The sequence below is a fragment of the Bactrocera oleae genome, chromosome 2 (assembly GCF_042242935.1).
Source record: "Bactrocera oleae isolate idBacOlea1 chromosome 2, idBacOlea1, whole genome shotgun sequence".
In the NCBI taxonomy this organism is placed as follows: Eukaryota; Metazoa; Arthropoda; class Insecta; order Diptera; family Tephritidae; genus Bactrocera; species Bactrocera oleae.
In genome coordinates this window covers 93,000,472-93,016,863 of record NC_091536.1, presented here as the reverse complement: position 1 = coordinate 93,016,863, position 16,392 = coordinate 93,000,472, and the positions used below count along the sequence as shown (strand labels likewise).

The window sequence follows — 16,392 nt, the reverse complement described above, 5'->3', positions numbered from 1 at the left end:
ACCGTATTCGAAATGAGCCCTATCTTACTCTTTAAATTATTCAATATTTAATGGCCTGTTTTTATGTTTGACTTAAAAAAAATTTTCAAACTGCTTCTGTTTATTCATCTTGGCATAGAGTTCGCTTAAAGAATGTAAATACAAAACACATTTTATTTTGTCGACAGTAAACTATGTGTTATTGTTATTTTTATTATTTTAAAACATATTTTAAATGAAATGCAGAGACAATTCTGAAATTCACGTTAAGGTTTCAGTTACACATTATTTGTGACTGTGGCTGCATTACAAGTATTTTGCGTAAACGTTTCATTTAGTAAAAAAAAAATCGTTTCATGATCTAATACATTCAAAGTGTTCTAATAAATTTAAAAAAAAATTTAAAATTGTTAAAAAAAACCTGTAAAAAATGCGTTACGTGTTATAGAAAGAATATGTTTGACTAGTTTCAAATGGAAAGATTGTCAAGGGCAGCTTTGAAAATTCAATCGGAGAGACAAAAATTGGCTTCAAAATGGCACGAGTAGCACCGAAGTTATGATCAGCTATGCTCAAATTATATTTTTAACATTTTTTATTATTGATGGTGAGATACGCACTAATGGAGTAAATTTACAATATTTACCTTTTCCAATGACATCCGTTTCCACTGCATCGAGAAAAATTATTCAACTGGTAATAAACCGTCAACTTTATTTCTCAAACACAAATGGAATATCTATTCACTAGGTTCCAGTTTGACTCGAGAGTTGTCACAAACTGTTATAAAAATTACCGACGAATGTCATTGAATTTGACGTAATGAAAACTGCGTAATAAAAAGAAACTTACTTCTTTTCTTTTTTCTTATGACATACAGACATACAGATTTAAATAGGTCATTAACCTCAATATAGGCAAAATTATGTCAAAGTTACAACCAATATTTTAAATCCAAAAAAAATGGACCAACTAAAGTATATATCGATTGTGAACGACATCACTAAGCAGAGGTTTAAGAACAATTTGGTGACTGTCTTTCTTGCAGTCCAGATCTAAACCATATTAATAACCCTTGGTCTCACCTAAAAAAAGATACAGCCATAAAGAGTAAAAAATTTCGAAGAATTATACGAAATATGAAAAAAAAAGGTGAGAAAGGTTTCCATAAGATATATGGCAATGATTAGTGGAATCAATGCAACGCAGATGTTAAGCGGTAATCGAAAGTAATGTTTTTGCTACAAAATATTTTTTTTAAATAGTTGCTTTATTAAAAACACATAAAGCGTTGTTAATTAGTTGCATGACCCATTTAGACTTTTAAATAATAAAAACTCTACTTTTTATTGCACAAATCTGCTTCTTTTGTTTTAATTATACCCATACTTTTCTTGTAAGCAAGGCACTATTAGTGCTTGTACTAATATCGTTAATACTTGTAGTTAGTTGGACGCAACTGTACATAGCTCATAGAATTTGAGGAATTTATTGTACTACACGGTACATTAAGTGCTAGATTGCATTGAAAAGTACGAGTCGAATTGAAGAAATTGTATTGGCACAATTTGACTTTATTATTCCACATGATTGATATTGGGAGCGATAAAAGCATTATAGCAACATTTCGATACCGTTTTTATTATATTGTCTCACTCTCTTACGAATTTATTGTTGATAGACTCCTTTCCAAGGGAGTATAGTGACTTTCCGTTTTTCAAGATATTCGATGAAAATTATTCCATTTACATAAGAAAATATAGGGGTCATAATTTTTGTAGCTGACAGATTCTCATTTTATATCCTCTCTTTTATATCTATTTGTTTTTTTAAATATCAAAAACTTACGAACCAATTGTCTTACGAATTAAATGTGAAATATTATGCAATTCAAAATACAAGTATTATGAAATGAAAGTATCAGAAACAGCTTACGATTCTACAAGCACACTTAGGAAAAACGTCAAGGGCTATATACCAGATCTGAAATACAAAATAAATATTCTGAAGTTTTCAAATTGTAACAGACACAAAAGTGAAATCGAAAAGGAACTTCAGTCTCTCAAATGAACGCGTTAATTTTCTTTTGCCTCTCGGATATTTTTTTAAACATCCCTAAAACCGCTTTGGCATTCAACAACAGTGAGGACTCCTATAGCGAAGATCTGACGGAAGCTGAAGGTAATGATTTTAGTGGCGCTGAGACACCGGGTATCTTTCCGGGCCTAATACCAGAGGTTGTACGTTATGCAAAGCATCGATGCAGCCACGATCTGCCAAGAGCGAATGTCAATTGGGGAGCGCAAATTTTCAGTAACGAAGCAGAGGCACACGACACGCACTGCTATGTAAAATGTTTTCTGCGTCGCGTGGGACTCATACGGCTAAAGAAGTTGGGTTGGGATGTAAGTATGTAAGTAGACTTTTGGCTAAGGATCTCATTTAATAATTCTAACTTATCTTCGTAATATTGTAGTCTAACCGTTTGGGAGCGATGTTTTGGAATTTACGAGGGCATCAAAACTTTCCCCCAAATTGTTTTAATGCATTGTACTCATCGGATGAAATGAATGGCAAATGTGAGCCATATTACCAAGTGTGGATAAAAATCTTACGGGATTGTCAATTGGGTTTCAATTCCTTCTTTTATTATGACGTACGATTGGAGGATTTGTCATTTGAAATAGTAAGCGATGAGTTACCTTTATAACAAAAGTATATTTCCCTTTATTTATGTCATTGCAGCCCCTACCTCTATATCGGGAACCTGGTGTTGAACCATATCAATTTTGTTCCGTTGCATTAAAAGAAGATACTGTGGATATGAAATCACCAGTTTTCACGCTTTGTATTTATTTACAGTTACACTACATTGACAGTTATGGACGAATTGATGTAAGTTATTCTTGTTGTATTATAAAAACATACATACATCCCATTTAAGAGAATATAATCAGCGAATAACAATACGGGAGCTGTCCGATAAGTACTTAGTATTGGCTTGATACACTTGACCCAGCGATGCCCCAATTTCTTTAGCTCGACTGAAAAGTACGTTTTCTAGATATCTGCAACGAAGACCTCCTTGGCGGCGATAATCTCCTCTTTCATCTAAAAGTTATGCCCAATGTTTGACTTTTTCAAATTTGGAGAACACAATGATAGTAATGATGTCAGAAAAGCAATTTTCTATCCATTTTTACCCGACGGACAAGTAGTAGTAGTAAAGTAGGCTAATTTGTCGGTTTTTTGTACGATTTAAGCAAACGCGACACCCAACGTGACGATTATTTTCCTCTATCATTTTGAGTTATCTACTGTCTCAGTTATTTCAGCACCCTTAAGTTAGCTTCAGACCTTCAATCCAAGCGTCCTTGTTATCACTATGCAATTTCCTTTCCAAGAATTTTTTTGTGTTTTTCTAAAATCTACGGATCATGTTCTAGACGCTTTTAAAACAAAACGAGTCCGATTCGGCTGAAATTACGATAGTAGTCGCCTACGAAAATCTAACACACGAGGTAAGGCTAAGTGCTTGATTACCGAAACGTTCTGGAAACTAGTTACGACAGATAGACGGACTAATGAACACATATCACAAAATTATTATCTATCTTAACTACGATCGTTTAGTTTTATATAAATGTATATACTTCCTCGAATATTGTTTGATATTACAAGCAACCGTTAGTTGACTAACGTTTTATACTGCGATTAATTAATGTTGCGAAAGTTTAATAAATTCTTTACTTTGCTTTCATTATTTTAGTCGTCGGAAATTATACACAGCTTTGCAGGATCGGGTCGTTTAACGACACACAACGAACGGGTGATAAGAAAATGCGCACAGCATGCTAATGCCTATTTCATGCATGGTGAAAATAGCAAGGAGATGGCTCAACAGATGACGACTTGTCTAACCAAAAATGTACCAGACGATTACTCATTTGTTCTCCAATATTGGAATCAAGTAATGCGCGATTATTGAATAAAATTGTAAAATAACACTGTTAAAACAAATAGTCTTCGAAATAAAATATCACATCTTCTATATGGTACTTGTTATTTGGGCTTTGGCCACGTATGCTTTATTGAGTTTTTGATTTGCTCTTTTAACAGCTCAAAATAGATTGTGCATTTATCGGCGATATTTATGAACAAACAACAATAAATTTAACACTGAAAGTTTCGGTTTTTGCTTAGAGGGTGCGGCATTGTGTCGACAGTTAATTATGTTGCGTGCCTCAATCACTTATGCTTCATTTTATTTGTCGCCAGCTTTGTGTTTTTATGGGATATAATATCGTACATTATCATAAAGATTGCATCTCTTTTTGACTCTTTTTGTTTTTTTGGCTTATTGCTCTGAAATGGACTTCAGCGCCTCACTAATGTGCTCCACGAGGGGCAAATGTGCGCTCAATGTTGGATGACGATAACCTTCAAGGAAGTAGCAGGTTTTGTCACCGCTTGTATCCGGGAACTCTTTGGGCAAGCAGGAAGGATCTCGTGCTTTTAAGTCAAATTCGAAACCGGGATATTTAACCAGCCAACTGTAAAAATTTAGAAGGTAATCAAATATTTTTTGTATGAATGATTTATATAAATTGAAACTTACTCTTTAGTTGTTGGACTCACATTTATTTTGCAAGCCTCACTGCCGGACTCAAACTTATTGGCTATAGTAACATTATGTCCGAAAAGGCAATAGCGTGGCATTTTACGACCAACAACGCCAGCCAAAACAGTGCCGGTGTGTAGCCCAATGCGCATTTGGATTTCCTGATCTGAAAATAAATATTTTTATGAATACCCTCTAAAATATACAGTAGACTAGTAAAGGTTGGTATAAAAAGCCGCGGAACAAGGTGCACTGATGAGAATGTGAGTGCCAACAACGGTTACTACGGTGTTTAAAAACTATGGTGAATTTGTTTATACTCATAAAATGTAAATTCATTCTTCCAAACCAATCTTATTCCTTTCAAAGTAGTTTCCGTCTAATAAAATTTTTGCCAACACTTTTTCCAGTCCACGAAACAGTTGGAATAGCCTTTTTCCAGTATAGCCTTCAAGACCTTCTTCTATTTGGTTTTTATTTCCTTATTTGTTTCAAACGGTGTCCCGCACTGGCCTTTTGAGTTTGTTGAATAGCCTGTAGTCGCACGAAGCCAAATTAGGGGTATACGGAGGTTGCGGAACGATATGAATCGAGTTTGTGGCAAAAAAGTCGCAAAGAAGCAATGCAGTATGACTTGGTGCATATATGGGATGAAAGGACCAAGTTGTTCGCCTAAAATTCTGGTCCTTTTTCATCTCGTTGGTTATACTAAAAAGCAAAACTTACGGTCCTTGGGTTTGGGAACCATTGTATCAAATGATACGGAATCCGGATAACTTGACTTTTATTTAAAAAAAAAACGATAACAGCAATAAACGTCGGCCCGTCACGATAACCGATTTTTTGTGGCTGACGTTTAAAGACATAAACTTAGCCGATTTATAATTCTGAAACAAGCTACTGAACTGCAATTTTAACGGGTTATACCGATCATATGAACATTGAGAAAGCCATTCAAAAAGTGCAGAGTGCCGATTGAAGGACATGGAAAACTGGATTAACAGATTACAACATTGTGACACCTACCTCGAATGAGTCTATCATGAATGAAATCATATTCAGAAAATATTTGAAGCGTTTACTGTTACAAGTGAACCAATAAAATATCGGAAATTGACACTCATTAATTGCACACATTTTAATGTTCCATTACCCGATAAAATAACCGAAAAAAGTCGATTTCGATAAAGCTTTTTGAAACGGCGATATTTAGTTAACTGAACCTTTCAAAAGTTCTAATTTGTTCATTTTTAATGCTTCTTGTGGTCAACGTTGAATATCTTTTCTAAACATCATAGAAATCCTTGAAGAGAATATTATATGAGACGTTGGGCTACTTCTCCTTACCACTTCAATGAACCTTTTTCCCGTGATTTATTTTTTGTCTACTGTTGACCGCTTGATATTGCTCAATTGATGTTGGAAAAATCGACTTATTTTGAATACATACAAAGTACTCTCTAAGTTATTTGCTACAAAAATGGAACCTGGAATCGCCTGCCAAATGGCACTTTACAATTTGATGATGTCACCAAATGGCGGCAGATTTTATGAGAAGTTTTGATATAAACTATAATAAAAAGTCGATCGTATTAGTTAATAATTATTCTCCACTCACCATCATGGGTTATGTGCTTGGCACAAGCTACGATCATCTTCAATGCCATCCATGCTACCTTGTGGGCATCATAGATCGAAGCTCGGTGCAAACCACTAGCCACGCAATAAGCATCGCCAATTGTCTCCACTTTGTACACGTCGAAGAGATCGCAGAATTCATCGAAATCTTTATACAAACTCTCGAGCATACTGATGACCATGAAAGGTGTAGCACGCGAACAAATACTGGTAAAACCAACAATGTCACTAAACAGTATTGTTACATCCGGATAGGTTTTGGCGTCGATACTGGCACCCAACCACAAGCGTTCAGCTATCTCAGCTGGAAATATTAGATGTAATAAACTGACATTCTTTTTACGCTCTTTAGCGACAGCAGCATTTGCCTCTTCGATTGAGCTTTTCAACTTGTCCATGCGACGGCGCAAACCATCTTGAGCACGTGCTTGTTCGCCAACCAAAATTACTTCGCGCGTAGCATCATGTAGTGGAATATCCGATATGAAAAGTCCATTGCAAGTGAGACCATCCAAACCATCGAGAAACGGTGAGCCCATGAAGAGTAACGAATTCGATTCCGGACAATGTACCATTTGCCCTTTGATCTCTAGACCCTACAATTGTGAAAATAATATTGGATAATTGATGTTTTTTGAAAGGCATAATATTTTTCTAAATAATCTTTTGGATTTTTATTGTTGTCCTGTGCTGTAACTTTGTAACTACTTTTTTGAGGTTTACAGTTTTTATTCAACTTCGACACGAGGCGTTATCGTGAAAATAGCATATGTGGTTTAAGAATTATTTAGGCCATATTATTTTACTTTACAAAATATAACTAAAACATCAATGCAGATACCAACTTATAGCGTAGGACAAAAGGTGCCTGGGATATATGAAAACTCGCATTTAAAAGGTCTTAATCAGTCCATACCTTGTTAAAGTATGACCTTATGTAGATATTGATTCGAAAAACTAATTAAAGTGTGTACCTTTACTTAAAGTAAATGTAGAGTAGTCCTATTCAAAATATTGCCCATCTAAATCTATAACATTTTTCCATGTTTATGGCAATTTATGGATATCATTAAATAGACAGAAAGGGCAAGGTCTGTGCTGCTGTTTTCCAAATAGTTTTTAAACGGTCTTGCAACGTAAGGTCGAGCGTTGTAATTGGAAAATTATTATCTTGTGTCTAGTAGGGAATACCGGGTGTTTTTCTGCAGTCGCTCGCTTCAATTTGTTGAGGTGTGGTTCGTTAGCGTTCCCATCAATATTTTTAGGAAGTTTTGGAAGCTCTTAATACGTCAGGACCTTCGGCTTTGCCCTATGATTTTTTGCGTTTAGGGTTGTCGTAATGGATCCATTTTCCAGCCCCAAAACGTAGTGTTCAAGCAGCATTTCTGACATACAAAACCGTCTTTCAACCTTGGCTTCAATTCATTTGGCATCCAGTTTACTTGCTTTTGAATGCATCCGGCTGCTTTTTAAGCTTTTGTAATGACTGCTAGAGTGTCTCCCAAAGATACTGCGAGCTCTTCTAGTGTTTGGTAACAATCTTTATAATGCTTCCAATTCCTCATCTTCAAATTCGTCTTCCAAACAAAAATCACCACTCTTAAATCGTGCAAAAACCACTTTTGACACGTTAACTCAGCTAGAGAAGGTTCACTATAGACGTTCACTAAAATACGATGACTTTCGGCAGAAGTTTTCTTCATATTAAAGTAATGAAGAAAAACTGCAGGCAAAAACAGCCACAAAGTTGAAAAAGAGTAATTGTTTACGCGTCAAATGAATGACTATACTTAAAAGACATACAAGGGGAGCTTTGCAACGCTTGGAACAATGGAATAATAATCACGTTACGCCATCTTTGTGCAAACCACACGAATATATGTAGTTATACCTTAGACCCAATAAATTAAAAGAACTCTTATTTTTCGAAACAAAAATTAATCGGGTTGATGGCAATAATTATATTCAGTGGATCAAGGTTAAAAATAGGTTTTCTATTTTCGATACAGAACATGTTTAGGCTCCTTCGTAAATTTGCCTTATTGCCAGAAATTAATTAATGGTCGAACCTCATTATATTCACCTTAGCTGGAAACTCACTGATGTTTGGTGGACTCTTCAAACCAATCAAAAATGGTGTGTATGTACGACGTGCGATATCGCGAAATTTCATGGTCAAACCTTTGGGTCGCTTAAAGTCAAAATAAGTGGTCGCCTCACATCCGTGTTCGGCCATATGTAGCTTGTATAGCTTGCTAAAACCGCGACCTAAAAAAAAGCAAATAATAAAGATATATGCATATCATTTCAAAATTATAAATAGGGCCTCACCCATTTGCAGCAATTCCAGTTTCTCATTCATTATGAAATGCCAAGGGAATGCCTTGCAAAAGGTATGCGAATTCATCGCTAAATCGGCAACTTTGCTCGAGTTATTCCTTTGTGCTAGCAAAGCTGTTGGTTTAACCACCTCGACGCTACTGCGTTGCAACGGTACCGCTGAACCAGTATACTCCTTAACCAGCGAGAATAAATAGCGATAGCGACGCGAATCACCTTCGACCGGTTCAATTTTTATATTGACCTGCACATTGTATAGCATTCGTGTTAAAGCCTTCAATGAACCGAGTAGCAGCCAAGCGATTACAGGACGTTCAGAGGTGAATATTAGCTCACCATCGCCTGCGCACACGAAACCGGTGTCGGTGACGTCTTCCTGAAAAAAAAAAGCTTAATTAATAAATGAATATTTTTGCGTGTGCCAGAGAAAAATGGATCCCTTTGAGAGTAGATGTATTATTATTTTTTGGATAACAAATTTATTTGAGAAAGCAAACTGCAAGTTAGTAAATTTTTGGTACATTTTTGATGTTTTGATGTGTGGGAGACCTTTGCATGTATCCATATTGGCCTTCAACGTCTTATTTCTTAAAGACGGCGATACACATTATTTGACTTAATTATACCCTGAACAGGAGTATTAAGTTCAGACGGAAACGTCGGAGACCCTAAAAAATATGTGGTATATAAATGAACAGCATGACGAGCTGAGTCGATTTAGCCATGTCCGTCTATTTGTCAATATATACGCGAACGAGTCCGTCAGTTTCTGAGATCTCGATCTTTAATGGTGCACACGTTATTTTCGCTTCAAGAAACTGCTCAGTTATCAGAGCCGCCGATAGCATGTAGCTGCCATACAGATAATAATCAAGTGCTTGTATGAAAAGCTTTTTAATTTACTGAGATATCTTTACGAAATTTAGCATGTGTTATTCTCCAAGGCAGTAGTACAATCTCCGAAGACATTTTTCAGATCGGAACACTATAGCATATAGCTGCCATACAAACTGCTCGATCGAAAGAAAGTTTTTGTATGGACTCTTTTGTATTTGTAAAGGATATTATCGTTTCGGAGCAACCGAAGTTAACTTTGTTTTTTTTTTTATGCTTTAATTGTTTTTCACAGGGTACACTATTTAATGAGCCCCCACCTTTAAGCTTACTGATTAATGTGAGCGTTTAACTGTCACCAAGTAATTGTTTCCGAATTCGCCTTACTGTCCTCTTGATATATGAGAACTGATAAAAGTCACAGAGAATTGACTGAAAAAAATCCCAATCGACTTCAATATAAAAATCGATTACTTTCTAAAAACTATATAAAGCTTTCAAGTTCTTGAGTAATAAGGTAAATCAAAATAAATTTGTCTTACCTCCTGCAGCTTTAGTACATCATAGACGCCATCTAATGAGCCAAGAAACTCTTGCAAATCAGTGCCGAGGCAACGAAAAGCGCGCTCAATAATGCCAGTGCAGCACGAAGTGATCAATTCCTCGCCGAGCAAAACAAGAATTTCGCTAGCACTCGATTCGTCCATTTCCAGCAGTATATCCTGTATATCGGCCAAGTAATCATAATTCGGTATACTTTTCAGTGTGTCCAAATCAATGCGTCTAAAAAGTAGAAACAATTACAGATCGTTGCGGTTAGCACAGATAAACCGTTACTTATATTCTGCTTGTACTCACAATTTGGAAATCTTCGGCCAACTTTGACTGTACTTGGCAATAAGCGATGTAACAGCGGTATTCAGATCAGAATTCTATAAGAATAAAATTTAAGGGGTTAGTACTGGAAATTTAAACTATAGTTTCAAACTAATATTATCTTTTTTATAAACACTTAACTGCCAATATTTTTAATAAAAAAATTAATCTGTTTGTTACAAGTCAGTCATTTTGGGAAAACTGAATATTCGGGGGCAGTACGATTATAATGGTAGTTTTGCTTGGAGTCAATGTAGAAGAGCACGTCTCCGAGCACATTTTTTTTTTAAAACCTTGAAAAAGGTGTTTCGATTCCTGTTTTTGGAAGGCAAATCGGGCAGTTAAATCTAAAGACACTGGGATACTGCCTATTCTACTTCTATTCACGCTCCTACCGTCGCTATGGTTACATTACGCTATGAACTGATGCTCCATTCACCGTATTCTACAGATTGGGTTGGAGTAATCAGTACCAGTAGACGACATTTGTGTATTATAAAGAAATCAGGGCAGACAGCGCTTAAACAAGGTGGGATACTAAATTGAGAATTGAGAACCTGATTTTATCATAATTTTGTGTAGATTAGAAGCGTTGAATTTTTATTCATATTTCCATTATATTATTGTGCCTCAGTCTTTATTTTTACTAGATACTATGACGTGACTATCGATAATTTCTACATATAATCATAGTATAAACACTATTCCTCATAGTGCTTCAGTCATGTTAATGCTTGGTGTCGATTCAGATAATTCCTTCTGCTGGAACCGGACAACAGATGTTAAACATGACTTGTTTGACATAACTAACCCCGTAAGCTGAAAATGGAGCCTAATCATTCATTCACAGTATAGAAGTTTTAATATACCCTGGTAATAAGAATTAAGCACGAAAACATTGACGTTCCAAAGCAACTTTTATATTCTTCACATAATTATTGGTTAATAAATATCGTAACTTAATTACTAAATAAAATGTTTAATATATGTAGTATATATATAATATATAGTATATATATAATATATGTATATATATACTCTTGCGTTTATGTATTGACTTACCGATGGCGCTGTGAGCAGCTGTATGGCCATTTGCAAATGTGTCAGTGTCAACGCATCTCCCGGCTGCTCTTCATCCTCCAATTGCCAAGTGTTGTTGCTCGTCTCTGCACAAACCGATGGCTGACGCGACAACGAGTCGTTGCGACGAAAAAAGGGGCAAGCCATTTTCAATGTCCTACAATGGAAAGATGTGCGTACTGCGGTGCTATAGGCTCCAAGTTTGCGCGCCAATTATATCTGTAGGTTTATTGTGTTACATATACGCCACACCGCACGCTGCCAAGTGTTATGACTAACCGCACACAAGTGAGCCGTTGTTGGGTTGCAACGACTTGACACTGAAATGCAAAATGAAAATTGTAGACATACGTATACACATATACTCGTATATGTAAGTGTGTATTGCGTCTTATTTGTAAAGGCAAAGCAAAACGGAAAAGCGCAGACAAAGACAAAACACAGAAAGTAAAAGTACAAAGCAATAAAAGACGGAACACATTCTAAGGCCACGGCGAAAGCAAGCGGCGGACGGTAAGTCAGGCTGCAGCGGCTTTGAGACACTTTGATAGCCTCACAATCAATTTGTCATAGCGGCAGGGCTTATGTGACTCGAGTGTCGCTATGTCGTCGGCTTACCAAGTTCAATGTGCACTTGTTCAATTTCCAGTGACAAAACGTGATTATGACTGTTTGAGTTGTTGTAATTTATGACATTTTTCTTTGCTTCTGCCAGTGGAAACGAAAAAAAAATGCTAAAAGCATATATTTGACCCGCAAATAACTGAAGGTTTTTCCTCATTGGCATGACCCTTATACCATGGGCATGTCACAGGAACCATTGAGGCGGAATTGGTATTTTAAATGTAGTATATAAAGACACCGACATTCACACCATCATTAGAACATGAATAACCGTTTATCGCAACTAATTTGATTTCATAAACTCAAAGGTGAACTTAATTCGATTTCACAACCATAAAAGTAGTTACAATGAGAATCGTATTGAAGTAATAGATTATGTATGTTGAGACCAGCTTTTTCCTCTATTTTGACAGAAATTTTATTGAAACTATAAATATATTTTTATGAGAAGTTTTTGTTGCGATCGTGATTCAATTCTTATTTAATTAACTGTTTTACTTGTATTTGGAATGCTCCATAACCTAACAAAAAGATCCAACATAATAACAAAACACTCAAAGCGCTTTGTCGATTATTGAGAGTCTTTTCAAGCAATACTTAGGTTTATTTAGGCATCACAATGGAGTGGCGTTCTCAGCTATCCAAGTGGATTTTGGATCAACCGTTTAACATAACCTAAAATAATTCGTTGACGTATACCATATATCTTTTGAAAACAAAAACTATGATATTAAAACCTTCACAATATGGATATGTTCCAATTGAAGAAGTTTAAAAAATTGTATGATTGAAAATATTTTTAAGTATACTGCTTAAAATATAGTTGGAAAAAGTTGCTACCCATTCCAAATATCATACATTAAAAAATTGGTAATATTATATATATATATAATAATATTATAATAAGGGTTAAGAAAGATAAAGATTTCTGAAAACGATATTATGAAAGAATTGTCACTTATTGAAAAAATGTAATGCATTAATCTATAAATAATGTAATAATGAATATTTGAACATAAAGATTTTTTGAATTTGGAAAAACTAATAAAAAAACCTGCTACACCGAATACCCTCCACAAATAAATTGTTTCCATACACGATATTAATTTTGATCGTTTAAACTGCGATCCGGATTAGCTCAAATGGGTCATAAATTAGGACGAAACGTGGGTATATGGTTATGACGTCAGAACCAAGGCTCAATCATTTCAACGGAAGCTACCAGATGAGCCAAGACCGAAAAAGGCATGCCAAGTTTGATCAAATGTAATGGTTTTGCTCACTGTTTTCTTTGATTACAATTGTGTGGTGAATCGTGAGTTCCAGCCAAAAGACCGTACAGTTAATAAGGAATACTACAAGGAGTTTATGCAACGTTAGCGTGAAGCAATACGGCTCAAACGACTAGAATTGTGGAAAAACGAATCGTGGATTTTGCAACACGTCAATGCACCAGCTTACACATCAAAGAATCGAAAAAAGAGCTGATAGCCATACCGGGAGAATTACTTTGAAAGTGACAAAATAGATATTGATGAATAAATAAGTAATTTTCAAAAAATTTCAAAATTTCCTTTGAATACACCTCTTATTTTATAAATTCAAGAAAATTAAATAAAAATTATAAGTTAACTAAAATTATTGTGACTGTGAGTCGTAAAATAATTTATGAACGGATTATGAAGATTGTTGTATTAAGACATTTTTAATATCTTTAATTCTTGCCAAGATACAGTCACAACAGAAAATCGCATTGGCAGTTGCTTCGTCAGGCATTGCGGCCATTTTGTTAGAAGGTGGGCGAATTACATATTCTCACAAACATTTACTCGAAACACTGCCCAAAACAATGCTAGATTTTAACGGAAACGAAAAACTTTTCTGTAGTGCAGTCTTACTATTATCTGGTGATTACCGACAGACCATTTCCGGTCATTCCTCGATCCACTTTCGCAACATGTTTAAAACAGTTATTCTTATGTTGAAAAACTTCGATTGATCATAAACATGCGCATACAGTTGCAAAATGATCAATTAGCACAAATGTTTTCAGAACAAATGCTAGAAATTAACAACGGTAGAATAGAAATGCAACCAAATACCCAATAATTATTTGAATCATAATCGTGCTATATTGGCAGTAAAACTTGCACATAGATATTGACGAATAGTTCTAAATTAAAATAAAATGGAAAATATGGATAATAAAAGCCTACCTACTCCATTCATAATATTAAACTTTAAATGTTATCAACTAAAAGCTTTTAAAAATTTCATTTGATGAAAACTATAATATAAAATTATCTTATTTTGAATTGTGCAACTTAAAAAATTGTAGTAATCATTTTCAAATTTAAAGTATCATTAAAATTTTAACTCCGTACATTTTTAAATACTTTTTTTACTCTTCACTCATAACTAATATTTTACTGTATTCAATAGTTTAAAATTATATATGGTAATTCATTGCATACTTAGCCACAGCAAAGCGTGGCCAAGGTCCACTAGTAGAATTATAATTAAAACGAAACACGCAGTTATTATGTTCAAATATATAGCAAATTTATTGCATGCCTTAGAATTGTCTTCCTTACACAATTTCCCGAACACAATAAAGCTTCATTGAGCATTAAATCCTCCACATCATTTACAGATATAATTCACAAATAACTGCACACTTTCCATTTAGGCACAAGAAAATTCGAATTTTATAATTTAATGAATTTGCCGTTATTCTGCTCACGCAAACTATTTATGGCGTGCCTCTCTTGACCTCGGGCCATAACACAAATCGGCCGCTTAGCCGATTCACTTTCTGTATCCTAAAATGAATAATTGCACCGAATACACATTTTGCCTCGAAGTTTTGTAGTCGCGAAATTGGAATACTTTTTTAGCAATACAAAGAGAATAGTTTGAAAAAAATTTATTTTTGAAAGCATCTTACCGTTTTTTGCACTTTTTCTATGAAGGCAAATTGGTGCTGCGCCCACACCCGATGTTAATGGTGGCGTTATACTAGGTATGCGCTCACCAACAACTTGCTGTTTATTTGACGAAGGAGTAACTGCTACTAAATCGCTGCCAAACTTCTGTTCGTATCCTGTTAATACCTAGAGCTTCAAAGTTGCGTATTTCAAAGCTTTATCCGAACTTAAAATTTGCTTCGGCGCACAGTTCCTTATTTTCTCGTTATTTTGTTTGCTCATGAGATTTGGCTTTTATTTATTAAATTTTTTTCAGATGTAGCTATATCTTTATGAGATGTTGACGTTAATAATCGATAACAGACCGTTAAGCGCCCGCAAATCGTAAAATGATCGAGACCAATAAAAATTGTAATTGCCAAATAACAAAATAAAAAAACAAAATACTTGTAATATGAATTGGGGTTTGAAAATACTATTTTTTGTATCCCCTTAAGAAAGAACACTTAAACTTAGAGAGTTTTAAACAGACGAATAGTGTACAACCAAACACCATAGGTTAGTCAATCAATCATCAATTATGGTACCAAACCGATTAAATACTCTTTTAGATTCACCGATGTAATACTCGCATGATTTAAAATACAAATGTTCAGTGTGTTGCCATATGTATGAAAATTTTGCAAATAGAAATTCAAAGAAGTTTATAAGCCGCCAAACAGCACTATATATGTGCATGTATATCAAACTTAAAAGAACTTGAAAAATATTGCATTTTAAAATATATTTTTTGCAGGGCTGCCACCTGTTTAACATTTTTAATTTGATAAATTTAACATTTAATAAACTTAAAGGTTTTTTGCATTATAGTAATAAAACTGAAGATATTTTTAAGAAGACGTAGAGTTAAAACTATTGAAGTTGCCACCTTTTCTGAAAAATTTAATCAACCAAATTGATTAAATATCAAAGCTATTCCTTCGATAGGTGTTATATATAATATATCTCTTTAAAACAAACGTTAGTGATTACTGTAGCTCTAACCCTTAACCAGGAAATCACTCTAACTCACTGCCTAAATGTATGCAAATAGTTTACTATCACCCATATTGTCATTGCAATGCATTGGCGGTAATATCATTTCAGTAGCGCAGCGATAACTTCGCGATTTTTTAATAAGTGAACTTTTATAGTCATGTAGACACTTTTACCTCCGCTGCCCAGTCTCAATAAATTTTTGTCAGTCATTTGGCGCTTTGTCGATATGCGACGATCTTTTTGGGGCCTGGGAGTTCTGGGCAGCACAATGGACTGGTGTCTTTAGCTGTCCAAGTATGGTTATTCGTGTTCCCAAGTATATCAGCCCATTTACCTAACCTAACATAAGCTATTATCAACAATTTTCATTTAAAAAGTTCATTTGCTAGCAATTACAATACAAGAAGTACTAAATATTTTTACAAAATCACAAAA

At 34.8% G+C, this 16,392-nt stretch overlaps 2 protein-coding genes across 10 annotated transcripts; one reads left to right on the top strand and one right to left on the bottom strand.

Moving 5' to 3' along the window:
• Positions 1 to 268: 268 nt before the first annotated feature.
• On the top strand, positions 269 to 4,030 carry LOC106617816 (uncharacterized). Of its 9 annotated transcripts, none has more exons than XM_070106016.1 (5): positions 269 to 586; positions 2,007 to 2,384; positions 2,456 to 2,665; positions 2,725 to 2,874; positions 3,749 to 4,030. In XM_070106016.1, exons 2-5 carry the CDS (start codon positions 2,046 to 2,048, stop codon positions 3,965 to 3,967), a joined length of 918 nt encoding a protein of 305 aa, XP_069962117.1. In that variant the 5' UTR covers positions 269 to 586; positions 2,007 to 2,045; the 3' UTR covers positions 3,968 to 4,030. The 9 variants fall into 9 exon arrangements, with proteins under 9 accessions (XP_069962117.1, XP_069962116.1, XP_069962114.1 ...); XM_070106015.1 differs by having other exon boundaries at positions 1,935 to 2,384; XM_070106013.1 differs by having other exon boundaries at positions 1,926 to 2,384.
• Positions 4,026 to 15,075, bottom strand: Gycalpha99B (guanylate cyclase 1 soluble subunit alpha 2). Its single transcript, XM_014235235.3, has 9 exons — positions 14,940 to 15,075; positions 11,351 to 11,688; positions 10,271 to 10,344; positions 9,955 to 10,195; positions 8,570 to 8,954; positions 8,322 to 8,506; positions 6,219 to 6,834; positions 4,598 to 4,766; positions 4,026 to 4,532 (listed from the first exon to the last, which is right to left on the bottom strand). Exons 2-9 carry the CDS (start codon positions 11,513 to 11,515, stop codon positions 4,337 to 4,339), a joined length of 2,031 nt encoding a protein of 676 aa, XP_014090710.3. The 5' UTR covers positions 11,516 to 11,688; positions 14,940 to 15,075; the 3' UTR covers positions 4,026 to 4,336.
• Between the last annotated feature and the right edge of the window lie 1,317 nt (positions 15,076 to 16,392).